This window comes from Artemia franciscana, chromosome 12 (assembly GCF_032884065.1).
Source record: "Artemia franciscana chromosome 12, ASM3288406v1, whole genome shotgun sequence".
Taxonomy (NCBI): Eukaryota; Metazoa; Arthropoda; class Branchiopoda; order Anostraca; family Artemiidae; genus Artemia; species Artemia franciscana.
The window spans coordinates 25,495,822-25,513,363 of record NC_088874.1 but is presented as its reverse complement, the minus strand read 5'-3'; the positions used below and the strand labels follow the sequence as shown (position 1 = coordinate 25,513,363).

The window sequence follows — 17,542 nt, the reverse complement described above, 5'->3', positions numbered from 1 at the left end:
AATTTTCAGGAAGGGTATACAATGCTCATGGTCCTGGGGTGACCCTGACTTAAAGGTCAGGGGTGACCTTTAAATTAAGTCGAGTCCAAAAGTTGGCTGTGAATCCTAATAATCTCTGGTCCATTAAATTAAGAATTCCTTGTGCATCACTGCAGAAAACATTATAAAGCTCCTTGTCAGCAAGGATGGTCAATTTATTAACTGTAAAATGTGGTTTTTCAGTTTAAGGGAGATAGCTTACTTTTTGGAGTGTATTTTATCTATTTACAAAGAGTTCTTTGTACAAGGTCATCACTAATACCCTTCTTGAAATCATTAAATTTTTGCCAACACATCAGTAAGTTCAGAAGAAACACACAATCCTTTACAAGAAGGATATTTTCTTTTTTATTCCAATCTTTGCTTCACACTGGCAAGAAGTTCATATTCAGGGGTGCTTAGATCTAAGCAAATTCTTTTGATAGGGATGTTAAATTTGAAAAAAAAAAAAAAAAAAAATAATACAAGAATCAGAATATTATGGCTGTGGAACCTGCTCTGAAGGATTTTCCTCCCTCAACAGGATTAAAAAAATATCCTAGATGTATTGACACCTAAACACATATGATTTGGTTAGATAAAACATCACCCACCCACTCCCATTCTATCTTTTGCACTTAATATATCATTTAAGTGTAAAAGATATATTGATAATTAGATATTTAAAGATTTAACTGTATCTTTAGATAAGAAGCCTTACCAATGGAAAGATAATTCCTTTTCCTAATAAAAAAAAAAACTAAACATAACAGCAATACAAATTGGGAACAAGTAAAAACTAGCGTAAGACTGAACAGATGCTGAGACCAAAAGCAAAAAATGTTTTGCCTAGACCCCTGTTTTTTCAGCTATCAGTTCTCCCCCCTTCTCCTCAGCTTGCTGCACATACAATTAATAGAAAAATATTCAATTCTAATTTGTCATTTCTTTTCCAGCTCTTGACGTTTCAACTAGATGGGATACTAGCATACCACTTCTTTCTGTAAAAATATGGTTAATACATCCTTATGCATATTCAGTGCCTTGTTTTTAACTCTATTTACTGGTGTTAAATCAGTGCCTACTTCCTCTACAGCTATTCAAAAATATCATACTACAGCAGAGCTGGAAGAACTTTTCAATAATTTAGTTCTGCTCAATAGTACTTTAGCCCGGGTGGGAAGCATTGGAAAGAGTGTCCAAGATAGAAATTTAACATATATAGAAATAAGTGAAAATGTCAGTCTCAGACCTGTTGGGAAGCCAATGATGAAACTAGTTGGTAATATGCATGGTGACGAGGCACTAGGAAGAGAATTGCTTCTACGATTAGCTAGTTACTTAGTATCATCATATTCTTCTGATAAGCGGATACAAACTATGCTTAGATCCACACACATTGTTATTATGCCTAGCATGAATCCTGATGGATATGAAATGTCTGAGGTAAGTTCTTTTTTCAGATATCAGGGCCTCAGCTTTTAATATATAAAACTAATTCAGAATAGTAGTGACAGTGTTGTATAAAACACTCGAGTTGTAAAGTAAAATGAGAGAGTTATCAAGTATTACAAAACTTTGTTATTTCAAACACTTTTATTCTTCTATAAGAGTGATAGTATATATTCACTCTGCCTCCCTCCTTTCTTATTGGGTGCCCAAGACTGACCCAGAACTGTGAGCTGAGCTCAAAGTCTGGTGAACACTCAATTTCTGTGCTGAATTATTGGAAGAAGCTTGACTTTACAAGAAAATTATCAGATGACTTCAGTCAAAGTGTAGAACTGTTACCTACATTACCTTAATTTGTACTTAGGAGCAAATTAAAATGCATATTGATCTGTGAATTGCTCCATAGTTGATGATATGGATGATCAAACGTCAAATGCATCCCACTGGTACTCCAGGGAACGCCATTCCACTTGACATCTAATAACTTCTTGAAAGCTTCATCATTGGGCACTTCGAGTGTTGTATCTGTGAGGCTATTCTGGTTGTTTACTACTCAGCAGGAGAAAATTTGTTATTGATGTTGAGTTTTGACATATGACTTGAACAGCTTCTTTGAATGTCTTCTCCTAACAGTGCCAATATTTTTGGAAGGTGACATATGAATTGGGAGGAGTGGTCTTGTGAAGAAAGCTTTATATGCCAGAAGCATATGTCAGCTCTTTGTCTTTGATAAACCAGTGTAGATAATTTTAGCTCCTTCAAACATACATAAGGCTTGTCTCTCATTTTTGTTCCTGCCTTAGTAGCTCTCATTTGCACTCTTCCAAAAGCTTTACATTACTCTCGTATCCTGGTGATGCTATACAAATTCCAAAATCAGGCATTTTCCTGACAAAGGCCTTGTAAAACATAGGGAGACCAACTGGATAGTCACCATGATGTTCCAAATTTTTGGTGATGAAATAGTTTATTATTGGTACTGTGATCCCAGGTATAACTTCAATACTACTTATCAGGCGTTTGCATGTAAGAGATATCTTTATCTGCCCTCCCTCTCTTCCTAGGAAATGCATGAAGAATCTTTTCTGAATACTTGTAAATTGTTATTTAATTTGACTGTTTTTAGTTGTTGTTTTTTTTCGACTTTCCGACGATTTCACCTCTTTAACCTGCCAATAAGCTATTTGCTACATATCTGCCTTAAATTCGTCTCTTTTTTTTGTAAGCACTACTCCCACAATTAGGTTGGACTTTTTTCTTTGTCCTTGTAAAAATAAAAATGAAATCATTTTTCCTTTGTAATTTATTGCAAAACATAATCCAGAGCAGTGGTTTTCAATCTGAGTCATGATTCTCTGGGGAGCTGCAATGTCATCCAACTGATGATGTAAAATAAACAACTTGGCAAATCTGTTCACTTGAAATTTAAAAACAAGTTTTTAGAAAAAAACAGGTATGGAAAATAAAATCTGGTGAAAAAAGTATATCAATGACTGCTCTCCTTACGAAATTATGTTGTCTTTCTCTATAAAATCTCTTTCTACAAGACATCTATCATAGCTTATCAAAGGGTGTGGAAAATACCACACCAATTATAAATATTCAACTAGTTTCAATGATCAGTGACCGAAAATTTTGAGGTGAAGTTTTGAAGGATTAAATAAAAAAAAACTATTTTTTTTAGCTGAAAGTAAGGAGCGACATTAAAACTTAAAACGAACAGAAATTACTCCGTATATGAAATGGGTTGTCCCCTCCACAATCCCTCGCTCTTTACGCTAAAGTTTGACTTTTTGCCACAATTCTACTTTTTAAAACAATTAAAAGCTTTAGCGTAAAGAGCGAGGGATTGTGGAGGGGACAACCCATTTCATATACGGAGTAATTTCTGTTCGTTTTAAGTTTTAATGTCGCTCCTTACTTTCAGCTAAAAAAATTAGTTTTTTTTTATTTAATTTCTGAACGTTTTTGAATTAATGCATGTTTGGTTTTGGCTCTCCGCACATAAATTATTAAAATGAAATTTGCATATTAATTCCTTTTTTGGCTAAATGGCTTTCTCTTAGTTTTGATCAGATGATTTTGAGAAATAAGGGGTGAGGAAGGAGGCCTAGTGGCCCTGTAATTTTTCGGTTACTTAAAAAGGCAACTAGAACTTTTAATTTTAACGAACGTTTTTATTAGTAAAAAATATGCGTAACTTAAGAATTAACTTACGTAACAAACTTTCATAACCTTATATTTTTATTATGTATACGAGGGGGTTTGTACCCTCGTTAATACCTCGCTCTTTACACTAAATCGTAAGTTTTGTCCCAATTCTTTAAGAATGACCCCTGAATCAGAAAGGCCGTAGAATAAATAGTTGAAATTACTAAAAATACTTTAGCATAAAGAGCAAGGTATTTATCTCCTCCTAAATACCTCGCTCTTAATGCTAAAGTATTTTTAGAACCCCTCATATGCGTAATAATCTCGGTTCGTTTTAAGTTTCAATGCTACTTCTTCCTTTCATTTGAAAAAACGTTTTCATGTTTATTTTTCATTGTTTTCTTATAGTAATGCTAGAGAATCCTGCGCCCTTTTCATTGAATTTTTCTTCCCCCATGACAGATTCCTCCAAGGAAAGATTCTCCAACATAGCCCCCTCTCCTCAGCCCCACCCCCACATAAAATAAAATCCCCCTGAAAACGTCTGTACACTTCCCAATAACCCTTACTATATGTAAACACTGGTCAAAGTTTGTAACTTGCAGCCCCTCCCCCAGGGATTGTGGGGGAGTAAGTCATCCCCAAAGACATAGTTATTATGGTTTTCGACTATGCTGAACAAAATGGCTATCTCAAAATTTTGATCCGTTGACTTTGGGAAAAAAATGAGCGTGGGAGGGGGCCTAGATGCCCTCCAAATTTTTTGGTCACTTAAAAAGGGCACTAGAACTTTTCATTTCCGTTAGAATGAGCCCTCTTGCGACATTCTAGGACCACTTGGTCGATACGATGACCCTGGGAAAAAAAAAACAAACAAACAAACAAACAAATAAACACGCACCCGTGATTTGTCTTCTGGCAAAAAATACAAAATTCCACATTTTTGTAGATAGGAGCTTGAAACTTCTACAGTAGGGTTCTCTGATACGCTGAATCTGATGATGTCATTTTCGTTAAGATCCTACGACTTTTAGGGGGTGTTTCCCCCTATTTTCATAAATAAGGCAAATTTTCTCAGGCTCGTAACTTTTGATGGGTAGGACTAAACTTGATGAAACTTATATATTTAAAATCAGCATTAAAATGCGATTCTTTTGATGTAGCTATTGATATCAAAATTCAATTCTTTAGAGTTTTGGTTACTATTGAGCCGGGTTGCTCCTTACTACAGTTCGTTACCACGAACTGTTTGAAAGATGTGATGAAATCAATAGAACATGGGGGTATAATACTGACCGATTGTATGCATAGATTAGATAAAGTTAGCCAAAGAGACTGATTGAGCTGTCATTTTATAGGGGTCTCCTCGGCTCTTTCGACTCTGACACTTTCTAAGTTTCATTTGGCCTATTACCTTTTAAGTTCCCTGAAAATGCACAGTAAAGTGGAAGTTTGAATACCTAGATTGTATATGAAAATTTCTCCTCATACATGGAAAGGTGAAGAACGCCTCGTTTTTGGATATTAAGATTTTTAATAAAGTAAGGGTTCAACCTGTGTGATTTCCCTCGGGACATTTATAATCAGTTTAATTTATTTACTTGTTATTGACATTTTGCTGCTTGAATTTAAATTCCCTTGGGATTTGAGACTTTAAGTACAGAGATTTGGACAAAGAGATTTAATGACCTTAGAGGATTGAATTCTTTGTGCACAACAATAGTATCTAAGGAGCCAGAATATCGCGGCATCTGCTCAAAAAGAATAAAAGTTTGTTTTGTGATATAAGGGTTAAATATGGAACAGTCAGTGAACCAGTTTTTGGAAGGCAGGTTGCTCAATTGTGCTTAAAAGAGAAGTAGATTCAACTACGTAGTTAAAAATCAAACCAGAAACTTGTTTCTGTTTCACCTGTCTCTCACAAAAAATTTTCTCCTGGAGTTATTGTTCTTTTTATAATTTGCCAGCTTTTTTGAGCTACATATACTTGAAGGAGAATAAGAATTTTGCTGGGCCTTCTCCTCCATCTAGTCTTAATTCTCGTTATGCTCCATTAGGCGTCCTTTCCTTTCAGTACAATCAGGCTCACCTTGCTCACCTTCTTCCTTGCTGGTACAATTAAGCTCACCACTTCAGATACAACTGAGCCAACAGCTGCGGGTACACTTAAGCTCACAGCTGCAGATAATTAAGGTAAGAGCTTGGTAAAACTAGGCAAAACTAAGCCAAGAGTTCTGGGTACAATTAAGCCAACAGCTGCAGATAATTAAGCTAACAGCTAAGTAAAACTAGGTAAAACTAAGCCAATAGCTATGGGTACAACTATTCTAACAGTTGGAGGTAAACTAAGCCAACAACTGAAGGTAGAATTAAGCCCACAAATGCAGGTACAATTAAGCCAACAATTGCAGGTGTGAGTAAGCCAAAATTAAAGATACAACTAAGCCAACAGTGTGAGTACGACTAAGCCAAAAGCTGCAGGTGCAACTAAATCAACAGCTTTAGATACAACTAAACCAACAGCTACAAAGACAACTAAACAAACAGCTATTGATACAATTAAACCAAACAGCTGTAAACAATTACGCCAACAGCTGCAGGTTCATCCAAGCCATGTAGCTGTAGGTAGAGTTAAGCCAAAAGCTGCAGGTAGAACTAAATTAGCAACTGCAGATACAACTAAGCCAACTACTGCAGGTACAACTAAATCAACAGTTGCAGGTACAATTAAGCTGCTTGTGGAACTAAACCGACAGCTACAGGTATGACTAAGCCAACAGCTGTAGGTACAATAAAGCTCACAACTGCAGATAACTAAGGTAACAGCTCGGTAAATCTAATTAAAACTAAGCCAACAGCTGTGGGTACAATTATTCCAAACTGCTAGAGGTACAACTAAGCCAGCAGGTGTAGTTAAAACTAAACCAACATCTGGCAGCACCACTAACCCAACAGCTGTAGGTACAAATAAGCTCACAGCTCCAGGTACAACTAAGCCAATAATTGCATTTATGAGTAAGCCAAAATTGCATTTACAATTAAGGCAACAACTGCAGGCACGACTAAGCCAAAAGCTACAGGTACAACTAAACCTACAGTTGCAGATACAACTAAGCCAACAGGTACAGAGATAACTAAACAAGCAGCTATTGGTAAAATTAAGCCAGACAGCTGTAAACAATTACGGCAGTAGCTGGAGGTACATCTAAGCCAACAGCTGTAGGTAGAGCTAAGCCAAAAGATATAGGTAGAACTAAACCAACAACTGCTGATACAATTAAGCCAACTGCTGCAGTACAACTTTAAAATACAACTTTTAAATTAAGCCAAAAGCTGTGAGTACAACTAAGCCAGCAGCTGCAGATACAACTGAGCCAGCAGATGTAAATACAACTAAGCTAACAGCTGTAGGTACCATTTTTCTATGAAAAAGTTTGATACTTTTGCAAGAAATGAATGTTTAGGGACAAACTAAGATCGGTCAGGGTAGACCATAAAATAAGGCGGCCCAGGTATTTTTCCGCTGCTCTCTATTAATTGTTGAGTCGTTTTTGACCGCCTAAAACTCAACCGTTTTTGTTTCCGTTTCACTGGGTGCGTCATTTTGGCCTCTTGTCTCCCCATTAACGCGTGGGAAAACAACCCTAGTACATTGCAAACGTGGTGAAACCACTTTAATACGTATGCTAAAAGGTGCTTCATAATCTTCCTCTTATCGAGAACGTTTTGATGGGATGGCTGTAGTTTTTGCCAGAACTGTCAGATTCGCATTGTTTGGTATGCTCACAGAGTTTAAAGTAGCTGAATTAGGTCGGTCAGGTCCACTTTCATTGCTCTCTATTATTTGCTGAACGGTTTCTAAACCGCTTAAAACTCAGCAGTTTTGGTTTTCCATCCACTTCATGCTTGATCCTGTCCTTTTTTGTCCCTCCCCCCGCTAACACGTGGCAAAACAACACTAGTACATTGCAAACTTGGCGATACCTCTTTAATATGTCTGCTAAAAGGGGTTTCATAATCCTCTTTTTTTTAGAATGTTTTGATGTGATAGCCGTAGTTTTGGTGAGATCTGTCTGATGAACATAGTTTGATAAGCTCAGAGAATTTAAATTAGCTGAGTTAAGTTGGTCAGGTCCATTTCCACTGCTCTTTATCAATTGTTGAGCGGTTTTGACTGCCTAAAACTCAATGGTTTCGGTTTTCGTTTCACTTCGTGCTTGATTTTGGCCTTGTTTGTCTCTCCATTAACTTGTGGCAAAACTACACTAGCACACTGCAAACGTGGTGACACTGTTTTAATACGTTTGCTAAGAGGTTTTTCATAATCGTCCTCTTTTCGAGAACGTTTTGATGTGATGGCCTTAATTTTTGCCAGGTCTGTCTGATTTGCATAGTTTGATAAAGTCACCGAATTTAAATTACCTGAGTTAGGTCGGTCAGGTCCATTTCCACTGTTCTGTATTAATTGTTGAGCGGCTTTTGACCGCCTAAAACTCAACATTTTTGGCTTTCGTTTCGCTTCGTATTTGATTTTGGCCTCTTTTGTCTCCCCATTAATGCGTGGCCAAACAACATCAGTACACTGCAAACGTGGTGACACCATTTTAATACGTTTGCTAAAAGGTCTTTCATAATCCTCCTCTTTTCGAGAACGTTTTGATGTAATAGCCGCAGTTCTTGCCAGAAGTGCCTGATGTGCATAGTTTGATAAGCTCACAGAGTTTGAAATACCTGAGTTAGGTCGGCAAGCTACACTTTCATTGCTTATTAATTGTTGAGCGGCTATTAACTGCTTAAAACTCAACAGTTTTGGTTTTATGCCCACTTCGTATTTGATACTGTCCTCTTTTGTCTCCCTGTTAACAAGTGGCAAAACAGTGTTAGTATATTCCAAATGCGGTAACACCATTTTAGTACCTTTGCTAATATGTGCTTCACAATCCTCTTCTTTTCGAGAAGCTTTTGATGCGATGGCTACAGTTTTTGCCGGAACTGTCTCATGAGTAAAGTTTGATAAGCTAACATTGTTTAAATTAGCTGACTTAGGTTGGTCAGGTCCACTTCCATTGCTGTTTTCTAGAATTTTGATTCCACATGTGCATTGTTCCGCTTCGCTGGAAGATCCGAAGCACCTCGTTGATCTACGTGAAATATCTTCGTCAGCTGTTATTACTGAACTATAGTCTTTAAGAAAAATATGCCCAAAATATTCGGCATCTAAGGCCATTTCCTCTATTAACTGTTGTTCGAGAGCTGCCAATTGAGAGTTTAGATCTGAAGAACTAGTAGCTTCCATAGTTTGATATATTGAACTATACTGATCCTTTATGTAATAGACACTGACATGTAACATCTATTTATGTCCTAAATAACGTCATAAAGTGGTGACGTCATCATGATTTGGTATTTATTTTTTACGTCACGTATGGTTGTAACATACGGTAATGACGTAATTCGCCATCTGATATATGAAACTGTAGTTTAAAAAAAAAAAAATTTGATTTTGTTAAAAAAAAATTAATTACAAAATGCACTAGATGTGCAATTTCCTTTAAATTGAAGTATTAAACACCTTTCTATGATGTTGCAGTGTTCTGCTAGTTGCAAAGCCTAAAACGATTGCCCACCCCCTACTGAAGGATCAGTCACTAGACTCTGATAAATGAAAAAGAATCGTTTACAGCTAATGACTTACCCAGAGAGACATTGCAAATCATTTGTCCCTTCTTTTACTCGGCATTTTAATGATATTACCCTGACAAATGTTTGATGCAGTTTATTTCAGGTATTTGCCTCTGAGTGATTTTGAATGTACCAAACATTTATATTTTTATATTCTGATATATTATGTGTAAATGGGCACCATTTTAACCGTAAAAACGGACCCTTCACATATACCAATTTTATATTAATTTAATTTAAGACTCCAATTTAATTTATTGACTATGATGCAGCACTTGCTGCTTTAATTTTTTGTGTTGTTACATCCTTATGTTAGCTCTAGCTATTGTAGTAAATAAATATATTCTATTCTAAGAAGCTTATATTGGTTCATTCCTATTTCGTAGCCTGAAAGAAACTGCATATTTGGTCTTGGTTCTGAATATGATCCTAAAAGTAACTTCACTCCAAAGAGCCAGCGTGGAAATGCGAACAAAGTAGACTTGAATCGGGATTTTCCCAGTCAATGGGAGAACATGAAGGGAGACAAGTTTTGGGAAGGAAGACAACCCGAAACAATTGCTATGATGCATTGGGTCTTGGAGAATCCATTTGTTTTGTCAGCAAATCTTCATGGTGGCTCAATGGCTATTGCATACCCTTATGATGATTCTTCGTGAGTATTTTTAATCTCTCTTATATAGTTGATTGGGTGTTTTTCAGTAAAGTGCAAATTGTGTTCTGGCCTTGAGAATGGTTAGGGCTTGTGAGCCCTAATCATGTTAATTTCTGCTCGTTTTGAGTTTGAATCGCCTATTTATTGTAATTTCCGTTCGTTTTGGGTTTCATTTATTTAGTGAATCTGATTTGTTGTGGTTTTTCTCTTGGTAGATTTTTAGATTCTATTTTTGCTCGTTTTTGGTTTATTGGGTGTTTTTACTTTTCCTTGAAAAACTTAATTTGCGGAAAAAGTTTTTTTTTTTTAATTGTTTTCCGTTCGTTTTTTATTGACCCAGTCTTTTCAGGGAAAAAGAAAGGAATTGTTTAAATCTGTTTGGTTTCTCTTTAAGAATTTATAGTTAGGCCTGTTATTTGTAGGCCGAGGAAAATTTTCAGGGAAACAGAATTGGAAAGCTGAATGCCCACCAAACATTTTTGACTCTTAAAAAGGGTACTAGATCGTTTAATTTCGAATCAAATCAGCTCCTTTCAAATATCAATGATATTTCTATTGTTATGATTGAGCAGCGCTACATATAATATTGTTTACTTGCTGTTGGGGTGGCGCGAAAGGCGCTTCGTGCCACCCCAACACCTAGTTGGTGGGGGTGCTTCGCCCCCCCCAAGCCCCCCGCGCGCGTAAGTCATTACGCGTCATATTAGTTACGCGCCATTGTAGTTGTGTCCCTGTGTCCCACCTGTGAATATAGATATATATACCCTTGAGCTTTGTTGATGGTGATTGCTAATCGAACATTCCCTGTGTCCCCGTCGTCATTTATATATCCCCCTGTGCCCCCGGCGTCCCCGTTGTAGTTGTGTCCCTGTGTCCCGGTCGTCATTTATATTCCCAGTATCCCGGTCGTCATTTGTGTCCCGGTGTCCTAGTCTAGAATTTCTCTTTGAGAGTCCCGGTCGTCATTTATATTCCCTGTGTACCGGTGTCCCGGTTTTTTTTTCTTCTTTTGTATTAATGCTAAAGCCAAGGTTCGAACCTGGAACCTCTCGGACCTAGAACCTGGAACATAACGCTTTACCAACTCAGCTACTTCGGCTTGAATACTCCCCCCAATGTCAACAGATCTGGTTGGGATTTGAAATAAGAGCTCAGAGACATGAGTTCCTTCTAAATATCAAATTTCTTTAAATCCGGTCCCCCGTTCTTAAGTTAAAAATACCTCAATTTTTCTAATTTTTCAAAATTAACATCCCCCCCCCCAGCTGCTCCAAAGAGAACGGATCCGTTCCAATCACGTATCTAGAACTTGTGATTATTCTTCCCATCAAGTTTCATCCCGATCTCTCCACTCTAAGTGTTTTCCAAGATTTCTGTTTCCCCCCTCCAACCCCCCATGTCCCTGGATCCAATTACTGTTAGTAACTTTCTAAACAGTGGAAGCAAATAAATTACTAAGTTTGAATATGTTAAATTTATATGGAAATAGTTTGATTCTTTAACCTAGGTTGTGCTCGATTTGGAATCTGTGATCCCAGGAACAGTAAGGAAGCATAGTTTTCAATTCTTCTCATATAATTTGTGTTGAAGAATAGATTTATTTAACTGGAGTTGCCTTATAATATTGTTACTAATTTATGCTCTTTGCTTGGAAGCAAAACAGCGTCATCTATAATAATTCTTAATAGCGGATTCTAGAGTGCGTTCATATTATTAAATTTTACTAATAAGCGAGCAGAAGAGGGGAGTTTCTTGTCGCAAGGGCCGTTGTACCTGCCGGGAGTGTGACTCCCTTAAACTGCGGGGATCAGGTAGCAAGAAACTACGCTTCCCTCGCTTATTAGCTTAAATAGCTCTGTATTACGTCGTAGTTTATTGAACTGGCTCCTCCCCTCGGACTTTGATTTTGCATTACGGATTGTGACGTGGCTGTTGCGATGGGGAGTAATGAGAAATTGGTTTGGAATGCGTTACTGAATTATGCTTTCCGTGCGATAAAAGCTGGTAATCGCTCGGAGGATATAGCGAAAAAAGCAGTCGAGTTTTTCTCAGAGGAAGCAATTGCAATGGCGAAGGAGTTATTGTGGCCCCTAGCAGGAATTACCACACGTGTTACTGCGCGATCGAAGAACACCGATGATATCCTGGACATATTAAAAGTATTTCGGGTTTGTGAAGATAAAAATATCTCGTTGCCGCGGTTTGTGATTTTCGAACCTGATGAAGTTCCGATAATCCCGGGAGAAGTGACGGCTACCCTAACCCGGAAAGTAAACGAATTGTGTGCTAAGTTCGATAGTTACGTGGATTCTAATCCCTCTCCTTCTGTCTCTGCTATGCCTGCGGCAGAAACCAACACGATCATGTCGAAACTGTCATATGCGGTTGTTTTGAAGAATCCCCCGAAAGATCTTTCGAACCCTAGCGCTCGGAAATCCTATTTGGACAGAGTATGTGGTGATACTAGTTCGAACATTGTGGAGCTGAAACCTAGGAAATCTGAATGGAGAGTAGTCTTGAACAACAAGAATGCTGCCGAGTCCCTGGCTGAGGCAGTGGGTAAAAGTGACTCAACTATAAGTGTTAAAGTAAAAACTCCCGCTTTCTTCGGAATAATCCGCCACGTTCCCACTGAAACTTCAGATGACGAACTGCGCTCAGTTGTACCGAACTGTGTTAAGGCCGTACAAATTGGTAGTACTCGGTCATTCAAATTACAGTTTGAAAGCAAAGCTCATCTCTTTAACGCAATGAACTCTCCGCCCATTTTTGGTTACGAGCGACTACCCATTACAGAATTTAAATTCTTACCGATGCAGTGCTACAACTGTCAGTCCTACGGACATGCAGCAAAATCTTGTGTAGATCCCCCGAAATGTTCAAAGTGCGGTGGAGATCATTCCAGCTCTCGGGACAATCCATGCCAAAATGCCCCCAAATGCGCTCTGTGTGGTTCTTCTCGACACCCGTGCTACAGCTTCCAATGTCCAGTAGCTCAGAAGCTAATTTCTAAACAATGATCGGTGATTCTATACGGGTTGTTTCATGGAACTTAAATGGTGGAGTGGTTGATAAAATGCCACTGTTAGAAGGATTGTTATGTTATAACGATGTACTCTGTGTGCAGGAACACTTCCTCTCGAATCAAGCCGTTAGTCTGCTTGAGCTAAACGATGGCGTCAAAGTATTTGCTACTCCTGCAAAGTCATCGGGCAGGGGAAGGCCGTCCGGTGGAATCGCCATTCTTGTTAGCAGCAGGTTAAATCCCATTCTGTATAAATCTTCAGACTTTTTTGTTGCTGTTAAGGTGCACAAAACTGTTATCCACTCTGTGTACATGCCAACAGACTACAGAGACAGTAAATCAGAAAAAAAATTTAGTGAAGCCTGCAGTAAGCTATCGAGTTCGGTGGGCAGCTGTTCTAGCCAGGGCCTTGAATGTATAGTCGCTGGTGACGTGAACTGTGACTTGACTGATGAGTCTAACGCTCGAGCACAGATCCTCCTATCTTCCTGTGACGGTCTTCGTCTTGCTAACAATGATCTGTGTTTTACTTATATCCATAACTCAGGCTCGACTTCATCTCTCGACTTCATGTTAAGTTCCATCCAATCTCCAGCTTGCGGCAATTCGCACGTAGATCTGAGCGTAAGCGCGTCTGATCACTTTCCAATTATAAACACTTTTCGAGTAATTCCTGCCTCTCCTAACCCCCCAACTAATGAAAAGAAGTGGAAAATCAAAACTAATTGGAGTAAAATTGACCTGGCTACTTATCATTACGTATTGGATGAGATTCTCACAAAGATTAAAGTGCCGTTCCAATTACTACAGCAGAGTGTATGTATTCAAGATGAAGAGAAACAGCTGCTACTAAACATCTACTGTAGTGAAATATCTCACGCACTGTTATCTGCCGAGGCCGCTGCGGTCCCCATTCGTAAAGTCCGAGTGGGAACGGAAATTCCAAAGTGGTCCGAAAACCCTGCTCTAAGTGAAGCATGTGGTCGTGCAAAATTTTGGCTTAGGCTCTGGAACGAGTGTGGTCGTCCGAAATCAGGTGTTGTAAATGAAGTTCGGCTGTTCAGCAAACGCAGATTTGCCAAGATTTTGTCTAAGCATAAATGTGAAGTGATCGATCAACATAGTCAATTGATAAGTAATGACCCAAATGCTGTGTGGAGATTTCTTAAACGTAATGGTGATCAGAATAGTGTTGAACCTGTGATCTCTGAGCAAGATTGGGTGTCCCACTTTACTTCTGAGTTCTCTCCACCCGAACAAGATCTTGAAGATAAATATGAAGTCGAACTTGATAAGTTCATGGAATTGCCTAGTTCTGGTGTTGGCTACATAGTAACTGTTCCTAATCTGATTCGTGCAATTTCAAAATTAAAAAAGAAACAATCGAAAGGTGTCGACAAGTTGTGTGGGTTGCATCTTGTACATGGTACTGCTGGTCTCCTGAGTCATTTAGAGCTTCTATTCCAAATTATCTTTAATTCTGGTCTCGTTCCCGACGTTTTTGGTACTGGAGTAATTACACCTATTTTGAAAAAAGGGAAAAATCAGTCTGAATGCGTATCTTACCGCCCTATAACTGTTTCGCCGGTTTTATGTAAGCTTATGGAATTGCTAGTTATAGATCATATTGCTTTTCAATGTTCTACCCCCGATAATCAGTTCGGATTTAAAAAAGGTGTTGGTCGCGAGCACGTCCATTATATTCTTGCTAATATATTAATAGAAGCTGATGAACTGAATGAATCCCTTATTCTAGCGAGTCACGATGTTAGACGTGCTTTTGATTCTGGGATACATCCCCAGTTATTAGTGTCTGCTCATAAACGTGGTGTGGACCGATCGGTTATTTTGCCTTTTCGGGATATGTATAAGAAGCTTCGAGTCCAAGTTAAAGTCCCGTCTCCTAACGGGCCGATTGTATTACCAAATGCTATTCCGGTTAGAAAGGGCATTAGGCAGGGTGCAATTTCGTCACCCCGGTTGTATAATAATAGTGTTCTCGAGGCCCAAAAGTTAGTGCAAATGAGCTGCATTTTCCGAGGTTTGGATGTAACATTACTTAATTACGCAGATGATATTTTTAATTTAAGTAGATGTTTGTCTCGTATTGAAGAAAATTTTCAGATTCTAGATGATGCTTATAGAGAGATAGGCCTATCTTTTAATGCAAGTAAAAGCGAGATTGTTGCTTTCAATAGGAGAAATGCAGATTGTATAGATCTTGCTGTCAAATTTGGTGCTCAAGAGGTTCCACTGTCTGACTCCATAATGTACTTAGGAATGCCTATAGGTCATAACATGGCATCTACACGTGCTCGCCAAATAAGTAATTTCGCAGAAAAGGCACGTAAGGCTTACGGGGCGCTATCTTCAACTAAAGCGAAATATAATCGACAAATTCGAGCTAGGCTATATAATGCACTGGTGATCCCACACTTTCTGGCTTTATCACCGTTTTGGCATATATTTAGTGTTAGTGATAAAAGAAACCTTCGATCACTTTTTTACAAATATGCAAAGTTTCTTTTAAATACCCCACCGTGGGTTAAAAATTCCAAGATGTCTGCAAGGTTCGGTATCACAGATCCGATTGCTGCTGTGACGAAACGTCGTTCTGAATTTTTGGGGTCGCTTGGGCCTAGTAGTCTGGCAATTGCAATTCGTCCTTAGTGAGTTTTTGTAATAATGTTTTTATTTATTGGCGGTGTATCGTAACGTTTGTTTTTGTTTGTGCAGTTAAGTGTTTGTTTTTTTTTGTTTTTTTTTTCTTTTCTTCTTTGTACTCCATTCGTGCCATTTGTGGTTTTGTATCGAGTGGGTGAATAAAATTATCTATCTATCTATCTATCTATCTAATATCTCATCACCTATTCGTTGGATAAAGATACCCCAATTTTCACGTTTTCAAAGAATTCCAGTTTCCCCCTTCAACACCCCCCCCCCCCAATGTCAGGGGATCTGGTGAGAATTTAGAATAAGAGCTCTAAAGCACAAGATCCTCCTAAACATCAAATTTCATTCAGATCTGATCACCCGTTCGTAAGTTACAAATCCCTCATTTTTTCTGATTTTTCCGAATTATTCCCCCCACCCCCCCAACTCCACTAAAGAGAGCGGATCCGGTCCGGTTATGTCAGTCACGTATCTCTGGCTTGGTTTTATTCTTCCCATCCAGTTTCATCCTGATCTCTCCGTTTTGAGTATTTTCTAAGGTTTCCGTTAACCCCCCCCCCCCAATGACACTGGATCCGGTTGGGATTTAAATTAAGAGATCTGAGTTACGAGGTCCTTCTAAATATGAAGTTTCATGAAGATCCGATTGCCCCTTCGTAAGCTAAAAATACGTCATTTTTTATAATTTTTAAGAATTAACCCTCCCTCCCAACTCACCCAAATAGAGCGGATCCGTTCCAATTATGTCAACTATTATTATTTAAGAATTAACGACGCTTCTTGACTACTAAGGTCCTTCGTCGGCCCTGCAGTGCATTCCTGCAGCGTGATTCGATCTCTGGGTCCCATATTACCAAGCTAAGGTCAAATCCACTGCGCCACCACAGGACAAAAATTGCGGTGGTCCGGGATTCAAACCTGAGACCTGTCACACCGTAAGCGAGAATCATACCCCTAGACCACAAGCCATGTTATGTCAATCACGTATCTAGGAGGTATATTAGTATATTAATTACTAGGATTATATTAGTCACGTATCTAAGACTTCTGCTTATTTTTCCCACCAAGTTTCATCCCGATCCCTTCATTCTAAGCGTTTTCCAAGATTTTAGGTTCCCCCCAAAACTCCCCCCAGTCACCAGATCCAGTCGGGATTTAAAATAAGAGCTTTGAGACACGATATTCTTCTAAATATCTAATTTCATTGAGATCTGATTACTCGTTCGTAAGTTACAAATACCTCATTTTTTCTAATTTTTCCGAATTACCCCCTGCCCCTCAACTCCACCTAAGAGAGCGGATCTGGTCCCGTTATTTTCGTCACATATCTTGGACTTGTGTTTATTCTTCCCATTAATGTTTTATCCTGATCTCTCCGGTCTCAGCGTTTTCCAAGATTTCCGGTCCCCTCCCCAATGGCACTGGATCCGGTCGGGACTTAAAATAAGAAATCTGAGTTACGAGGTCCTTCTAAGTATGAAATTTCATTAGAATCTGATCGGTCCTTCTTAAGCTAAAAATACCTCATTTTTTCTATTTTCTTAGAATTAACACCCCCCCCAACTCCCCCAAAGCGAGCGTTTCCGTTCCGGTTATGTCAATCACGTATCTAGGACTTATGCTTATTTTTCCCACCAGGTTTTATCCCGGTCCCTCCACTCTTAGCGTTTTCCAAGATTTAGGTCCCCCTCCCAACTCCCAGCAATGTCACCAGGTCTGGTCGGGATTAAAAAAAAGAGCCCTGAGACACGATATTCTTCCAAACATCAAATTTCATTAAGACCCTATCAGTCCTTCGCAAGTTAAAAATACTTCATTTTTTCTAATTTTTCAGAATCATCCCCCCCCCCTCTGCCAACTCCCCCGAAGAGAGCGGACCTGTTTCG

At 38.7% G+C, this 17,542-nt stretch overlaps 1 protein-coding gene across 2 annotated transcripts in view; it reads left to right on the top strand.

Annotated features, from left to right (window-relative positions):
• LOC136033915 (carboxypeptidase D-like) overlaps positions 1-17,542 on the top strand; it is a 218,828-nt gene that overhangs the window by 9,952 nt on the left and 191,334 nt on the right. For both annotated transcript variants that reach the window (XM_065714930.1, XM_065714931.1), the window contains exons 2-3: positions 975-1,464; positions 9,690-9,958. In XM_065714930.1, coding sequence (XP_065571002.1) covers positions 1,030-1,464; positions 9,690-9,958 — 704 coding nt within the window. In that variant the 5' untranslated portion in view covers positions 975-1,029. The remainder of the gene's footprint in view (positions 1-974; positions 1,465-9,689; positions 9,959-17,542) is intronic.